The 15,785-nt window shown below is 39.8% G+C and overlaps 1 protein-coding gene across 9 annotated transcripts in view; it reads left to right on the top strand.

The window, feature by feature from the left end:
- The window catches only part of APP (amyloid beta precursor protein), a 283,417-nt gene that overhangs the window by 168,158 nt on the left and 99,474 nt on the right, over window positions 1–15,785 (top strand). For 4 of the 9 annotated variants that reach the window (XM_032629776.1, XM_032629782.1, XM_032629778.1 and 1 more), the window contains 2 exons: window positions 2,788–2,955; window positions 5,433–5,489. The exons of 3 other annotated variants lie outside the window; for them this stretch is intronic. In XM_032629776.1, the coding sequence (XP_032485667.1) occupies window positions 2,788–2,955; window positions 5,433–5,489 (225 nt within the window). The remainder of the gene's footprint in view (window positions 1–2,787; window positions 2,956–5,432; window positions 5,490–15,785) is intronic. 2 more of the 9 variants (XM_032629779.1, XM_032629780.1) reach the window with 1 other exon arrangement.

Here is a 15,785-nt window from a genome sequence, read left to right as displayed (position 1 = left end):
AACTCCTGACCACGTTATCTCGAATATCCTCTTGTATGTGAGTACCATGGGATTGCTTCTTACTCCCCACTATGTCCACACACACCAGAGTCATGAAAGTATTTGGGCCCATTTAAAGTCAGGAGTGCCAGCAGCCATGGTAATGTCAGGGAGAACCAACAAAACACTCCAAATGGAGATTATTTGCCTTTAGGGATTGATTAGTCAAGGGTCTTATAACTGGAAACTCCAACAAGAATTGTAGGCTCCTCAGGTAGTTTATTTTATTTGCTTAGTTGATATATAAATGAATTTTGAGTCCTGAATCCTTTTTTTTCTTCACTGGGGCTCTACCAATTAGCTGTAACAGAGGGTTTCAGAGCCATTTAGAATGAGGCAGAAGAAAAACAAAAATGAATAAAATAAAAATGAATGTTTCACCCGTAGTATAGGAAAATGACAATATATTGTAATATCACCTGGGTTCTAGACCAGGAAGTTTTGCTTTCGTGAAAAGTAAGAAATCGTATTAGGTCACATACAAGGGCAAATATCTGTCATGGATTAACGTCTTTGAGATCCCATTACTTAACTTGCACCCACCCGAAATTCTACCAGTTTTATTTAGTACATTGGTTGTAGCATAAAGACGTTTTCTGCCCCTGCACAGCTGTGATGTATAAATGGACCTGTGGCAGGCAAGTATCAGAAGATACGTATTTGGTGCTGTAAGAGGTGTAAAACGTGAGCAGCAGCATGAATCGTTGAGACACAGTGAGGTTTGTTGCCCACGCTCCTGTGACTTAGGGTCGTGTTTCTGCGCCTTTCTTTGTAGCAGAAGCCACTTGCAACTTCAGTCTGACTTCAACCACAGTGTAGACACGGTTGCCTGGCAGTCTTTTTGGAATCGGTACAAGGATGAGTATCATTATGTGTTAGAAACAGGAAAGCACATCACGTGAACATGTACAGATTGGTGAGGGAGGTATAGAAAAGGAGGGTAAAGCCAACCTGTTCATGTTTCTTACAACTGAGAGAGAGAGAAAGAGAGAGAAGATACCATCCAGGAGTGGAGACAGCTGAGAGCTGTGGTTTGCAGGGACTCCTCATGTGGGCACGCATGGCTGCTAGCTCTGCAGCCCGGAAGCTGCTTTGTCAGTAACTCAGAGGTGATCAGACCCCCCTACACACACACCAAAACTAACTTAATCCTTTGTAAGTTAGAATGCTAGTCGTTTAATTTGGGGAATAAATCAAATTACCAGCTGGATGGGACACTGTGTCAACCGTTTGGCAGATTTTTATCATACAGGAAAATTCCATAAAGAAAACTAACTAGAAACACGTCATGGCTTGGCAAGCATGGACTTTGAAAGTAACTATCAAATGAGATGACCAGAGTGATGGGTGATGTTGAGCTTGATGCTCTTGGAGCCAGTTTTTTCCATCCTAAAACCATCCAAAGAGAGCCAGAGTCATCTTAGACATCTATTACACAGGACACTTCTCCTGCAGAGAGCTTGACACTCGCCTTCTGGGCTCAGTGCTGACTCTCCCTCCCTACTCTGTTGACATCATCATGATGGCAGCAGCTTCTGGTTTTGCCATCACCTCTTGACCTTGAGTGAAAAGAACAATGAGTGGTATGTGTAGAGAAAAGCAAAACAGTAGTTCCTTTTACATCAACATTGCGGATCTTTGTCTTTGAGTGATTGATGTGACTCTTCCTAGAGTAGTCTGTTGAATACTCCTAATAGGAAGCTCTGAGTTATGCATGGATTTTTGTCTTTTAGAAGAAGGATGCTTTTCCCTGGCATGTTAATAAAACTAAGAATAAGCAAGACATCTGAGTGCGCTGAGGTATCAGAAGGATCTCTGTAAGCCTAGCTAGGGTGGGACACAAACCGAGTAGGAAAATCGTTTTGACTTCTAACAAAAATGGAATATACATGGGAGGTAGAGTTCTAATTCTAATTGCAATAACTTTACGAATGGAATCCTACAGGTTGCTACACTTTCAGTCAATCAGGGATTATGAACCTGATTTTGGTGAGGGTGGCAAGGCATGTTGACAGGTAAGCTGTGTTATAATGTAAAACAATGTATGGTATGTATTAACAAATGGGAGTTGTTTGACTGTGTTTTGTTATTTGAAACATTTTTGGCCAAGGGACAAATATTCAAAGAAGAATTTGTCTTTAATTAGAGTTAACTTAATCGACTTGAAGTCACTTTCACAGGTTTTATGTGTGTTTTCAAATATAGTCAGTGGACAGGCTGGGTCTCTCTGAAAACTGGATCACATTCAGAATATGTATAATTAGTTTATACTTTAAGTCAAGGCAGTCATTTATTCAAGGAAAACAATCAGGTGTTTGCAACAGGTTAAACTTTTTGCATCATAACCAGACGTAATCCTTTTACCTTTAAAGTTGCCTTGAAATTATTTAAAAGAGAAGTTTATTTTTTATAGGGCAGAAATATTTTTATGTGCGCACATCTTCAGGCATTTAATATTATCTGAAAGCACCGAAAAGGTCTGTTCACCTCAAGTTGGAATCCTTTTATTACTACTGAGAACTACACTCATTAAACCAGACGAGCATGCACTGCTTTGTTTCAAAAGTAATTCCAAAGTCCTTGTAGATAATTAAATTCCTCAGTAAATGTCTGTCAGATGCTGCCGGATAAACCCAGCCCAATTACCACTGGGAGGACTAACGCGTTAAGAATAGTAAACATGTGTACATGAACAGCCAGCCGTACCTTTTCATGCTAAATGTGGTTCCCCACATCTCCTCTGATTAGAGGTGTGCTCTGAACAAGCCGAGACGGGGCCATGCCGAGCAATGATCTCCCGCTGGTACTTTGATGTGACTGAAGGGAAGTGCGCCCCGTTCTTTTACGGCGGATGTGGCGGCAACCGAAACAACTTTGACACAGAGGAGTACTGCATGGCCGTGTGTGGCAGCGTCAGTAAGTGGACCTTCCTCCAGCCTGGCCACCTTTTCATCTTTCTCGCCACTGACTCTGCTCTTTGTAACAGACTGGTTTTCCTGGTTCTCGGGAATGGGTCTGTTGCTACCACTAACCACGTTTCTGTCAATGTCTCTAATTGCCGGGCATCTCCTCCAGGACGTTCGATCATGAGCACACATCTCCGTCTTTCTCTGATAAAGCATGGCCGTGGATGTGTTCTTGTACTAGCTATGGTGCATCCGTCTTGCAGTCTCGAGGGACTTTTGAGCGCTTCTCTTTAAGCCAAGCTGGAGTTGCTGTTTTGTCTTCTCAGCTATTTCTGCAAATGTATACTTACGTGTTTGTCCGTGTACCTCTGTGTTCGGGCCTCTGCATGTGCACTCCACGTGTAAATAAGGGTTACCACCGGAAGCCTGGCTGATGACGCTTCCGTGCCACTGGCAAGGCGTACTGCCGTGATGAGTATCATTTCATAACACGTGACGTTTATTGTGGTGGCGAGGGAATGGGCTTGAGTTGAGCACATGCACTTCAGATGCCAGAGGATAGAAATGCCCCAGTGGCACCTGAGCTCACACAGGGACGTTTGCAATGGCGAGTTTTTGTGTCTTATCTTGGAATGGACAGAAGAAAACTCCTCACTTAGCGTTAGTGACTAAGGCTCAGGGAATATAATTGTCCAATCCCTTTTCTCTTCCACTTTAAGTTTTTCATAACTCAGGGGGAATAAATAAAGTCATGATGACTTAAATGCAAGTTGAAACTATTTCCACAGAGATAGTTCTCCAGAGGTAACACACCAAACATTTGGGACCTCTGTTCTTCTTAACAGCCTTTCACATTAAATCCCCTATCTATCTATCTGTCTATCTACCTGTCTATCTATCTACCTGCCTACCTATGTATCTATCTATTCCACTAGAAGGAAGTGGGATCTACTCAAGGAATAGTGACTCAACTTGATAAATTAAAGGTTAAACTCAATAATTACATGTTTCTCTTTTGAGAGACTCCTGCCTTTTTCCAGTTGTTCTGGTGAGAGCGACAGCCACCATTTCCTGCCTAGGATTCCCAGGGATTATATAAATTGTTTTCCAGTGTGATCATGAGATTAAGCTAAACAACAAAGGGTCTGCAATATCAACACCTTCTACTGTGAAGCCCAGTATCTAAGTGGAATCTACTGGAAAAGTTCCTGTTGGTCTCTTGGGTGAGAGATGACTCCACTTCTACCCTGTGTGAGAACAGGTTTAGGAACTGGTAACCCCAAGGGCATCTTTTCTGGTTCTGATGGGAAGATTGTGGCTTCCAGCTCAAAAGACTCCTTTCTTGAGTTTCAAACAAAAACGTTAATTAGGTTGGGTAACTTGGAGGACAATGGCGGATTCTGTTGCCCAGAGCCTCTTAAACAAAGGGCTTTTGTTATAATGATTCTCGCTGGTTTCGCTGCTGTGGGAGATTTCCTGGCAGATTTCCAACTTTTTTCTCCCTTTCCCCGGGGTAGATTTATGTTTTGAAATATAAATATGTATGTGTGGGTATATATACAAATATATACATATATATAATAAGAAAGAGGGTTTTAAAAGTTATTAGCAGTGATGAATTTGCATCAAGAATTAGAAATTATCAGGAATTCCCTGGCGGTCCAGTGGTTAGGCCGCAGCCCTTCCACTGCAGGGGGCGCAGGTCCAATCCCTAGTCAAGAGAACTAAGATCCTGCATGCCCCGCAGTGCCGCCAAATAAAAAAATTAAAAATTATCCTCCGCCCTCCCAAAAATCTCACTATTACCCTCACTGCACACCCCCTCCATTTGATTAGTTTGATTTGACTCAGACTGGGAGCAAGAGCCATGGGCACCACAGATCAGATGGAGCCTCTAGAGGTGCTCTGGATGGCACACCCTTTGCCAAGAAATTTGCCAAAGATAGATGCTCCCAACAAAGGTGTAATGGACAAACATTCAGTACTTAGTTTCAGGGGAGGTGGGTTATAGAATAATGTATCCAGAGAGCAAACACAGGAGGCTGAAGGCCAGTTAGAAGAGGGGACAGATGTTAAGTGGAGAGTAAAAGCTTCAATCAGTAACCAGAGCCGACGGCCAGGGCTGCCCTTGGAATGGGTGAAAAGAATAGAGATACCATGAAGACAGGACGGATGGGAATTGGTGATCCCGGCACTAAGGAGGGAGATGGGAGCAAGAAATCCTTCCACGGGGTACTGGGATGTACTATCAGAGACAGAATATCCACAATCCAAGATGTGTTTGTGGAAAAATATGTTTTGTTTGTGTGTTTACCGTGGTTCCATACTGGGGCCCAAGCTCAGGATATTTGTTTAGTTTTTGTTTTTAATTCAATGTTTTCGTTTTTGTTATTTCCTTTGGTCAGTAGAATCGTGTGAGTGAGTTTCATCCATCATTCCCATGTTTCCATTTTTGTTTTTAGTTATGTTCTCTTATTTTCTCCATAGTGTCCCAAAGTTTACTCAAGACCACCCAGGAACCTCTTCCCCAAGATCCTGTTAAACGTATGTTGTCATTCACTCAAGGGAGGGGAGGAGGGAGGAGAACGTTGCATGGCTGGACTGTAGCTCCAGCCTCCTCACCTTTGCACGGTTTTATGTTTTTTGAACACCTGTCTTTTAACCAAATGTTTATTTCCATTGCCTTGCTTGTAATTACGTCTAATTTTGCCACATAGCTTCCACTGTTGGGCTAAGAGCTTTGACTAAGCTTCTTCTATTTCTGATCAGTTTCCTTTTTATTTCATGTGGTTCTATAAAATATTGTATATACAATGTCATTTTGTGTTTCATTTGGCATCAATATTTTATTTCCTAAAGCTCACAAGATGGCACGATTTAGCAAAAGCCTGTGTGTCTAAGTGACTTGTTTCCCAGAAAAATATTTAATGTGCATGCATGATACTAACTTTATGGACCAGTAACATATGCGAAGGCTTCAGTTGGGTGTGTTTCAAGACAGCTGTTATGCTTTAGGAAGTAAACGGTTGCTTTTAGAAGTCAAGACCTCTCCGTCCCCTCCCTGAATGCACACTAGTGGGATGGAAGTGCCCATCTTCTGATTTCATCATTAAGATGTAGGGAAAGAGCTTCCTTTAAAGAAATATTATATTAACCTACCTTATAACGTCTGTGCATTGTGATGATTTCAGTTGGCCTATCAGTCGAGCTTTGTTTAAAAATGTGTTGTCAAACACACAAATACTCATTTTGAAATGTTGATTATATCCCAGAATAGATTCCTCCAGCATGAGGTTAGGGTCTAACCTAACCTCATGATATATACTACGGATGCTTATGGTTTCTGGGGGAAGAGACACAATTTCAGTTGTAGCTTAGGTATAGTGAAAATTAGCATTTATCTATACCATCCTGGGGAAAAAAAACCTAGTCTCACAATTGATGAAGCTAACAATCTTTTCTTAAAAGAGATAAACTATAGTTGAAAGTATGGCAAGTGGGCAGACATAGAAGAATTAAGGAGAACTCTAGATTTTATACTGTGGGCTTGATAGTACATTGAGCTGCATGGCGTGTTACATTTTTACAAGGCATTTTTCATAGATCATTTCTTTTTCTCAAGAATATTTTGTGGCCATTTTCCTCATTTCCTTTGTGCATGCGAGAAAATGAGGCTTCAAGAGCTTGGCGACTTGTCCCCAGCCAACAAATGTGGCAGGACCAGTTTTGAGACTTAAATGACATGTGTGGCTATGCCCTGCACTCCAAATGGCCAACTATTTGGTTCTGATATTGTTTTCCCGGTTAGAAAAATTACATTTGAGCTTCAGAAGCACATTTTAAGAATACAGAAAATCATGGGAAGTGGATGACAGGTATTAAAAACATTTTTTCCTAAATGCCATGAATACAGCATGTATCGGTAAATTAAATCTTTCCCACCCTTTTACAAAACAGTCATTATTTTTACTTTGTTTCATTTTATATCATTTGTAAGCATATGAAAGAATTGTCTATTTCTATTAATTACTGGGAATGAACATCATCATTCGATAAATTTATTTTCGTGAGGTACTGTACTTGTGTCCTCAACTCTTCAAAACAGACATTGACAATCTCTTGTAATTTTCTCTTTCCCGGTAATTTTCTCCATCTACTTGTAGTGTGTGTGGGATCATGACACCTTTCCATTATAGGAGGGTGAGGGTGATTTTTGGCAGCTGTATTTTCTTGTCTTCCTGCAAAGACTGTTCAATCACAGAAAGTGAAGGTTTTGCAATGCTAGTACAAACAGACTAGAGAAAGCATATAATTTCTAGTTATTTATAGCCTGTGCAGCTATACTTTCTTATTTATAGCAAAGCTGTACATTTGAATTGAAAAAATCATAGTCATCTGGAGGTCAAATGCAGATAGCAGACTGGCGTTGGAGAAAATGAGCCAGACTGAGAAAGGTGAGCAAGCCCGTTTGATTAGACAGCTGGAGCTTGCCCTTGGCTGCTTCACAACCTCGGGCTAATCGGAGGACATCTTTTTTCACAAAAGTGGGTGGTCTTCTAGGTTTCTCAGTCTGAGTTGCTTCTGGTCAAATAATAAATGTGAAATGAGCTAGACAAAGCTCTTCAGTTAAACTGATAATAAGATTGCTTGTGTGGAGAAAATGTGTGATGGTCTACATTATAAATACAATAATTTTCCTGTCAAGACTTCTTATTATAATTAGGCATTTCTAGATTTTAAATCTTTGTCATAAAAACCGATTTTGAGCATTGCAATTTTAAGGGACACTTGATTTTTTTGGTTTTGTTATCATAGGTAAGAATCTAAACTACAGGTAGAGAGGGTAGAGACATGAGGCTAAGAGCTTTCATTTTACTCATAAATTTATGGATTTGAATCCTTTAAAAAAATCCCTTTCCCATTTGGAATTAAAAATCTTATGAAACTTGAGTTGCTTCTGACATGAATTTTGTGTCTGCCCATTTGGGTTAGGATGATACAAAGGTTTCACATTCACTTGGCCCAGTGCAGTGTTTGTGAACAATAAAATTTGTACAGAAATATTTATTGATAAGTTTATGTTTCAAACATAAACATCATGAGAGTATGATCTTTTTTTCCCCTGGTGTTCTTCTCATCAGATTGCATCTCCAAAGGTAAACAGATGCTTTTCATCTCAAAGAGCATCTTGCCAATTTCAAGTCAGCCAACTGCACCAAGGGGTCTCGCCAAAGAGAATGACCAATGACTTTGACCCCTTTACCTGCAGTGAGTTGTGGCACTGTGAATAACGTACTGTGTGTCCTTTGAATGGAATGTGCCACCTTAGTCCCAGAGTTGCAGTGTCCTATCATAATACCAAGGCCATCTAGTCTTTGGGCAGACTTGAACCATTGTTCTTAACTATACTTGTTCTTCTGATTGTGAAAGACCAAATGTTAGTTCCCGTTAACACATTCTCTGATACTAATAGAACTCTGATATTCTTATGAAACTGCCAAGCATTATTAAAAACAATTAAAAGACGCGGTGGTGCATTAAATTACATGTCACATCAGTGCCAATACAATCTATTGTATTGATAAGTATGAGAAGCCACATCTTTTGTATCCAGAAATTGTCAGGATAAAAATAATGTTTTTTTTTCCACCAAGCTACCATAGTGAAAAACCCTAAGATTGAAAAGAATTGATTTGCTCAGCAAACCAGCATCTAACAAAAAAGAAAAAAAAAGTTCATTTACTAAGAATAGTAAAAACTGCTCATTATGTATATGTTCTGTTCTTTAGCTACAATATTTCCAAAGAAGAGTAATTAGATACTTTAATAAAAAAGTCGACAAAAATTTTCTGTAAAAGACCGAAGAGTCAGTTTTTTAGTTCCACAGGCCCAATGGTCTCTGTTATAAGTACTCAACTCGTCAGTTGTAGTGTGAAAGCAGCCTCAGACAATAGGTAAATGAATAGATACAGCTGTGTTCCAATAAAACATTATTTACCAAAAGAGACCAGCAGGCCAACCCCTGGTTTAATAAAGCTGTTACTTTTGAGCCTGGGACACGCCGGTACTAAGCTAGGTATTTCAAGGGACACCAACCAACTAAACCAGATACCCTACTTTCAGTAACTTGACAGTTTTATCAATGTGATGAGACTCAAGTATGTGCTGGAATTAAATAACAATATAAACTAAAATGCACAAGTGGAGGGAAACATGGCTGTGGAAGCTTGGAGTAGAATGAAATTGGTTTTATCCTTAAGACCTCCATAGAGATTAACAGTTCCATGTGACTTTTATGGTTACAGTTTCTATGAAAGTGGACAATACTGAAGATTTTGACTTTTTGAACTCATCTGTTGAGCATCAAGTGACGGTGGCAGGTCATCCCTTTATGATCCACCATTAATGAAATAGAACATAGCTCTCACAAATTGACAAAAAACAATAACTGAAGGTTAAGACATCCTAGATGCCAGTGATTGTTGCTATGGCCTCACATATGGTTTTTAGATTCAGACTTGAAGTTGCTCTTATATTTTGGTGCATTGTGCTAAATAGGATATAGACATTAATAAAAAATAACACCAGCATTGATTCGTTCATGCTCATTTCACATATTTGACAAAATCCCCACATCAGTACATGTCCATAAGACATAAAAAAGAAATGTAGCTTGACTAGAGTAAATGCAGCATAGATTACATTCTTATTAACTTATGTCCACACGATGCATTGATAGTCTGCCAACTATGACTGCACTGACTATAAAATAAGTGTGTTACAAGGGCATGTCAGGGGAAAGTGCCTTTGTTCTTTTTTTGTAGAGTCTGGTACCACATGTAAGGATCGCAGACTATTTTCACCTTATAAATGTCTCATCTAACTGGGACTTGATAAATACTTGAGTTTAGAATGCATTAGGGATCTTAGTTATTTTGCAGTTAGAGAAATGGAGAGACTTTTTTTCTCTTTTTTAAAGTTGGGGTGTCAGTCTATATGCTCTGCCGTGTGGAGAGATGAAATTTTTGCATCAAATCTTCCTTTACAGGTTTGTATTTCCTGTATATAAATTATCCTCATTGCCACCCATCATATAAATCACAGCCATTTCATGTGACAGCATTACTAGCTCTGTATAAAATAGGATTTTCAATGATGAGGCAATGACTCTATGGGTCTTAATTTACTTTTATCTTCTGTTGTCAATGCTATAAAGATAAATTGCCTTTTTGCTGATGACAGGAGACCAACCAAATTTTCTTGTTAGACTCTAACATTAGTATATTGACTACATGCCATTCATGGCCTCTGTTTAGAGAGGTAGTCATAGTTGTTACTGTTTGAAGATGTAGTTATTTCTCCTTTTGCATCCTGAGCCCGTTATGACCTTAAAATTATATGTCACCCTAGAGATTGAGGAGACAAACGGACATCAAAATGATTAGCGGCAATTTTTCACCATGTCCCTACTTTTGACGCCCCGTTCTTGCTGTCTTTAATACGAATAAGAAAGGGGCACTATGCAGTGATTACAGAATCAGAACTAAAATGAGCATTTGGTGCATTTGCAGGTAAATTTGATGGTGTCCCTGGTACGGAGGTTCTCTATCCGTGCCAAAAAAAGTGCTCTCTACCACATTCTAAGACCATAACCGTCTCTACCTTATTTGATGTAACGCCCCTTACAATTATTAAATTTTCTGGGGGAAACACAGGAATGAAAAGGTTTCATTGGCACCATGTCGCCAATGATGGTGGTATATTTTGTGGCAGGAACATTGGGTGCAGCTCGAGGGTTTGCTAACAAATTGAAAGCAAATCTGCTCCCCTCTCCCACCATCCTCACCCCACAAAAAATAGAGCTCTGCCTGACACTGAGAGGAGATTATAGTGTGAAGTGGAAATGTTGTGACAGGCATTGATGCATCATTATCAAAACTGAAATGAACCTTCACCAACATGTGAAAACAATGTCTCCCTTAGTATCTGGTTACCCTATGGTTTAGGAAACAGCATTTTGGGGTGAGAAAAAAAAGTAAATCTGTGCTCTTTCTTATGTCTCTTTGTGTGGGTATTGGGGGGTACCTTCCATGAGAACCCCTTACCAACTTCCTGCTACTTTTCCAAGCCAACCTCATCTTCATCTTTTACTCTTAAAAGATCATCTGCTTTGTCCCTTAACAGACAGAACGATCCTTTTAAAACACATCACATCACATTTTTCTCTCCTCAAAACAATCCCCATGGGTTCCTGACAGCCTTTACCATGGCTTCAAGGCCCTTCATGATCTGTCCCCATTTCCTTTCTGCCTGTCTCACTACTCTCTCCCTTGCTTCCTCTGCTCTGGTCACACAGACCTTGCTCATCTTGGAATTTTCCCGTTTCCAGGCATACTCACTTCCAAAGGCCTTTGTGCTAGTTTCTTCATTTGCCTGTTCTTCCAGCAGGTAACTGGGAAGTAAGGCTTCAGTTCAGCTCTTTGTCTAAACGTCACCTTCTCAATTAGACTGAGCCTGGCCACCTACTTACTGCTGCAGTGTCCTCCCTCCTTCCCCGGCACTGTTTTCTTAACCCTGATCTTTCTTTCTTTTTCTCCATAACACAAGTCACATTCTAACAATGTGATTTATTGTTGTCTTCGTGTGTGTGTGTTGTGTGTGTGTGTGTTGTGTGTGTGTGTCCTGTTCGTTTCTCTCACTAGAATATAATTCCACCAGGACAAGGGTCTTTGTTTCACTCATTGGTTTCTGCCATATGCCTCACAGGTTCTAGGGGCTGTAATACCTGTTGATTTGGTGAAAGGAGGAATAAAGAAATGAACAAGCACACTCGAGGCATCAGAGTCTACATCCAAGCTGCCATGCAGCTCCTCAGATACCTCTGACCTCCCAGGATTGCAAAAAAGACAAAAGAGATGAGGCTTATATCAAAAGCATTAGTCATCCAGTTCACATTGAGGCAGTAATGTGCTATGAATTGGAACTGCGTTTCTGTTGCATGTTTTCATTTGGTATTACATTAGACACCCATTCTCAGTATTAAAAGGTCTATGTCTTAACTATATTCCATAAGGCTGTTATGAGACTAGACTAAGAAAATCAATATGAAGGTCATTTAAAAGTCAAAAGCCCATGCACCGTGATGGTGAGACTGCTGCTAATTATTTGCCAGCTGAAGAGGTCAAAACATAGAGCTTAAGATGTTGAAGTCTGGTTTTTTGCGGAAAGGTGAATAGACCCAGTGAGCCTGCTTGCAGGAAGTACAAAGGAGCATGTTTGAGCTGAGGCCAGAGGCCAAAAGATCATTCAGATTCAAGCTCAGTGGGTTCTCTCTCCTGACCTGCTTCATAACCCTACTTCTGCTGCTGAAACGTTGGTTGGTGGTCATTTACCAGATAGCATTCAGGGCAGGAAACTGTTTGTTAGAAAATAGGCTGGCAGTTATCATAACAAAGCATATCTTTTGCCTGTACAGGTTGGTCATCAACAAACCAAACCCTTTCCAGGATTAGCCCCTTACTGCTCTAAGTATTAACTTTATAGCCTCTTCATGGTTTAGTCATCCTAAATTCAGACTTACTTTTGTGTGTCTGGGGATGTGAGTATGTTAAGTGACAGTATTTCCTTACTACACAATAAATGTATATAACAGGGTAATGTTTTCTCCTCTCCACCTGTTAAATGATAACACATGTAAAGTGCCTAGCGCAGTAGACGCTAATGAAGGGAGGGTATTATTATTTGGCCAACCTGGAAATTTGAGCCTGTATCACAGTTTCTAAGGAACCTCAAAGGTCTCTGAACAGGATAACTGCTTTGTGCTTTTTGTTTAAAAAACACAACAAAAATAAACCCTCCTAAAAGTCGATTTGTTTCTGCTTTCTAAGCGGTTTAAGTGACTCATGATATAGAGCTTCCTGTTCCTTTGTGCCCTGGAACATTCCTGACATGCCTTGAGCTGCTCCTTTCCCCAAAGGATGCACCTTGAAAAAGTAAGGGCGTTAGGGCACAGGTTTTCCTGCCCCTACCCACCCATCCTTGTTATCATGTCTCTGGCCTACCACGGTTAAGATCACAAAATGGCAGCCAGTCCTGCTATGACCATGTCTTTAGGATGTAGGAAAATTAGGGGAAATAGAAGCTGAGCTCTCTGCACAAACTTAAAACGTTTTCCCCTTTCTCCTCACCAGCTGCAAGGTAGTGATAATATACTAAATTCATTTTAAAGTATTAAGAAATACCATCATTCTTCTCTCTTTGACTGGTCAGTGATCTAATTTGCTGATTGGTATGAATACAGGAAATTTTCAATTACTTAAACCAATTGAGATGGAGGGCTAGTATGAATGACTACAAAGTTTGAATTAAAAATTAAAAGAGGGCTTCCCTGGTGGCGCAGTGGTTGAGAGTCAGCCTGCCGATGCAGGGGACACGGGTTCGTGCCCCGGTCCGGGAATATCCCACATGCTGCGGAGCGGCTGGGCCTGTGAGCCATGGCCGCTGAGCCTGCACGTCTGGAGCCTGTGCTCCGCAACGGGAGAGGCCGCAACAGTGAGAGGCCTGCGTACCGCAAAAAAAAAAAAAAAAAAAAAAAAAAAATTAAAAGAGAGATAGCTTCTCTTAAAGTCCTCAACTAAAGAAAGTATCAGGGGCCACTAACAAGGATTTACTGAGAAATATTTCTCAATTAAATGGAATAAATCTGTAATACAAGATTTGTATTTATTTCCTTGTTCCTAAAATGTAAGTTTTAATACTTAAAATATTCTTCATCCTGTTAAATATACCTCGCTTGCTCGGTTCTTTCTTATTGTTTTATTCTTAATATTGCAAAGCTACATTTCAACTTAGACTAATGAGATTACAGTGACTAGGATTTTAGTGTTTCTCTCCATAAACCAGTAGATTTGCAAATCACAAGAGTCAGAGAAAACCATAAAGTTGGAGAATCTTTCTACTTATACAGTAACTTTTACAATTTCAGTTTTCCAAAGAGGGTGCCATGCTATGGTTACAGCAACTTACAGCAGATAGTTACCTTAATCTGTAAATATGACCCAAACATTTATCCGTTTTCATCTGTTCAAAATGTGAAATATAGTTTGCCTAATTATATCATTCTGCCAGATTGTCCTATGCCAAAAGAACTTTAACTTGTTCTCATTTGCTACCAGAAAAGATGAGAAAATGTTTAAAATCATGGGGAAAAATGCTAAATACCACTTCCATTTCAAGTGTGGACATGGTTAAGTTAAAAATACATGCATATTGAGTTGCTTAAGCTGATGCAGAAAAACATTTACCTTTGTTTTTTAACAAAAAATAAATTTAATTGAAAATTATTTTTCAGTCTTAAAAATTAAGATACATTTTCAATAATTTCAGCCTTTTATGCAGGTCATACCAAAATTTTTTAGAAAAGTACCTATTACTTTTCCTATCCATGGTACTTCATGATACTGTGTGTAATTCATTTTCAGTGGATGTGAAATAAAAGTAGCTCATTTTTCCTATGGTTAGGATAAGTGCTGAGATTTGAATTAGGATGCAATAATGAGCAAAGGAGGAGGGAAGGGTGCTAACATGAATGAAGTGCCATGTGTGCCACCCTTTCTGCAGGGTGACTACCACATGGTATAGCATCTCATTTTCCCAGCACTCCTAGTATGTTGGCCTGTTGTCACCACTTGATAGATGAATAAACTGGAACATAGAGTGCTTAAGTTCCTTGCTCTGGGTCACGACTAACCTAAGATCAAGATGTTATTGAAATCAAGGTGTGCCTGATTACACAGTTCATGTTCTTTGCTTCTTTCTTTCTTTGTGCTGCTGAAATATACCTCCCCCTTGTCTATTACACAGAAGAAGGGGGCAGATGTCTTTCAATAGGTATGCCCTGTGCCAATCCCAGACCAGTTGACTCAAAATCCCCTGGTATTTTGAAAACAATTCCAGGAATATGCCCTGAAGTGAAGTATCTTTCCACTTCAGAGCAACGTCTGCATTGACAACTAAACTGCTTTTATTTTGTAAAGAAAGAATTATTAAACAGTGATTGAAGTAGAAGGGAAGAAATCCAAATGAATAGTTCTCTTTAAATTTATTATTTAATTATATAACAAGAAAGCTTTCTCATTTTGGTTCAAATCTTGGAGCCTTCAGATTGGGAATTTTCAGATGTTTTCTTGAAGCATGCGTAAAAGACACCTATCTTACGGATTAGTTTCAAAATGACCTAGCAATTAATTCTTCTCATTTAAGTTCTTTTGGGGTTATTGTATCTCAGATATCTTAGATGAGATTAGGGAAGAAGAATACTTAGAACACTGGAGATAGTTGAGTAATCTTTTGAATAAAACACATAAATTGATTCGACCTGAGAACATAGTGAAAACATTCATTTTTCTGGTTGAACGTGCTTATTTTTTTTTTGGCTGCATTGGGTCTTCGTTGCTGCTGCGCACGGGCTTTCTCTAGTTGTGGCGAACGGGGGCTGCTCTTTGTTGCGATGTGCAGGCTTCTCATTGCGGTGGCTTCTCTTGTTGTGGAGCATGGGCTCTAGGGCGTGCAGGCTCAGTAGTTGTGGCGCATGGGCTTAGTTGCTCCGCAGCATGTGGGATCTTCCCGGACCAGGGATCAAACTCATGTCCCCTGCGTTGGAAGGGAGATTCTTAACCACTGCGCCACCAGCAAAGTCCCCAGGCTTTCTTGTTTAAATCAAAATCTTGTTTTCTTTTCATGTTTTTTTTTTAATAAGCTCATAAATGCGCTGAATTCTCACTAGTCATTACTGATCTTTTGTAAAACTGCTGGTATAAGCATTATAAATCACTTGGCTCA

The sequence above is a fragment of the Phocoena sinus genome, chromosome 4 (genome assembly GCF_008692025.1).
Source record: "Phocoena sinus isolate mPhoSin1 chromosome 4, mPhoSin1.pri, whole genome shotgun sequence".
NCBI classification, from domain to species: domain Eukaryota; kingdom Metazoa; phylum Chordata; class Mammalia; order Artiodactyla; family Phocoenidae; genus Phocoena; species Phocoena sinus.
The sequence above is the reverse complement of the archived record's forward strand: the minus strand, read 5'-3'. Positions and strand labels throughout refer to the sequence as shown.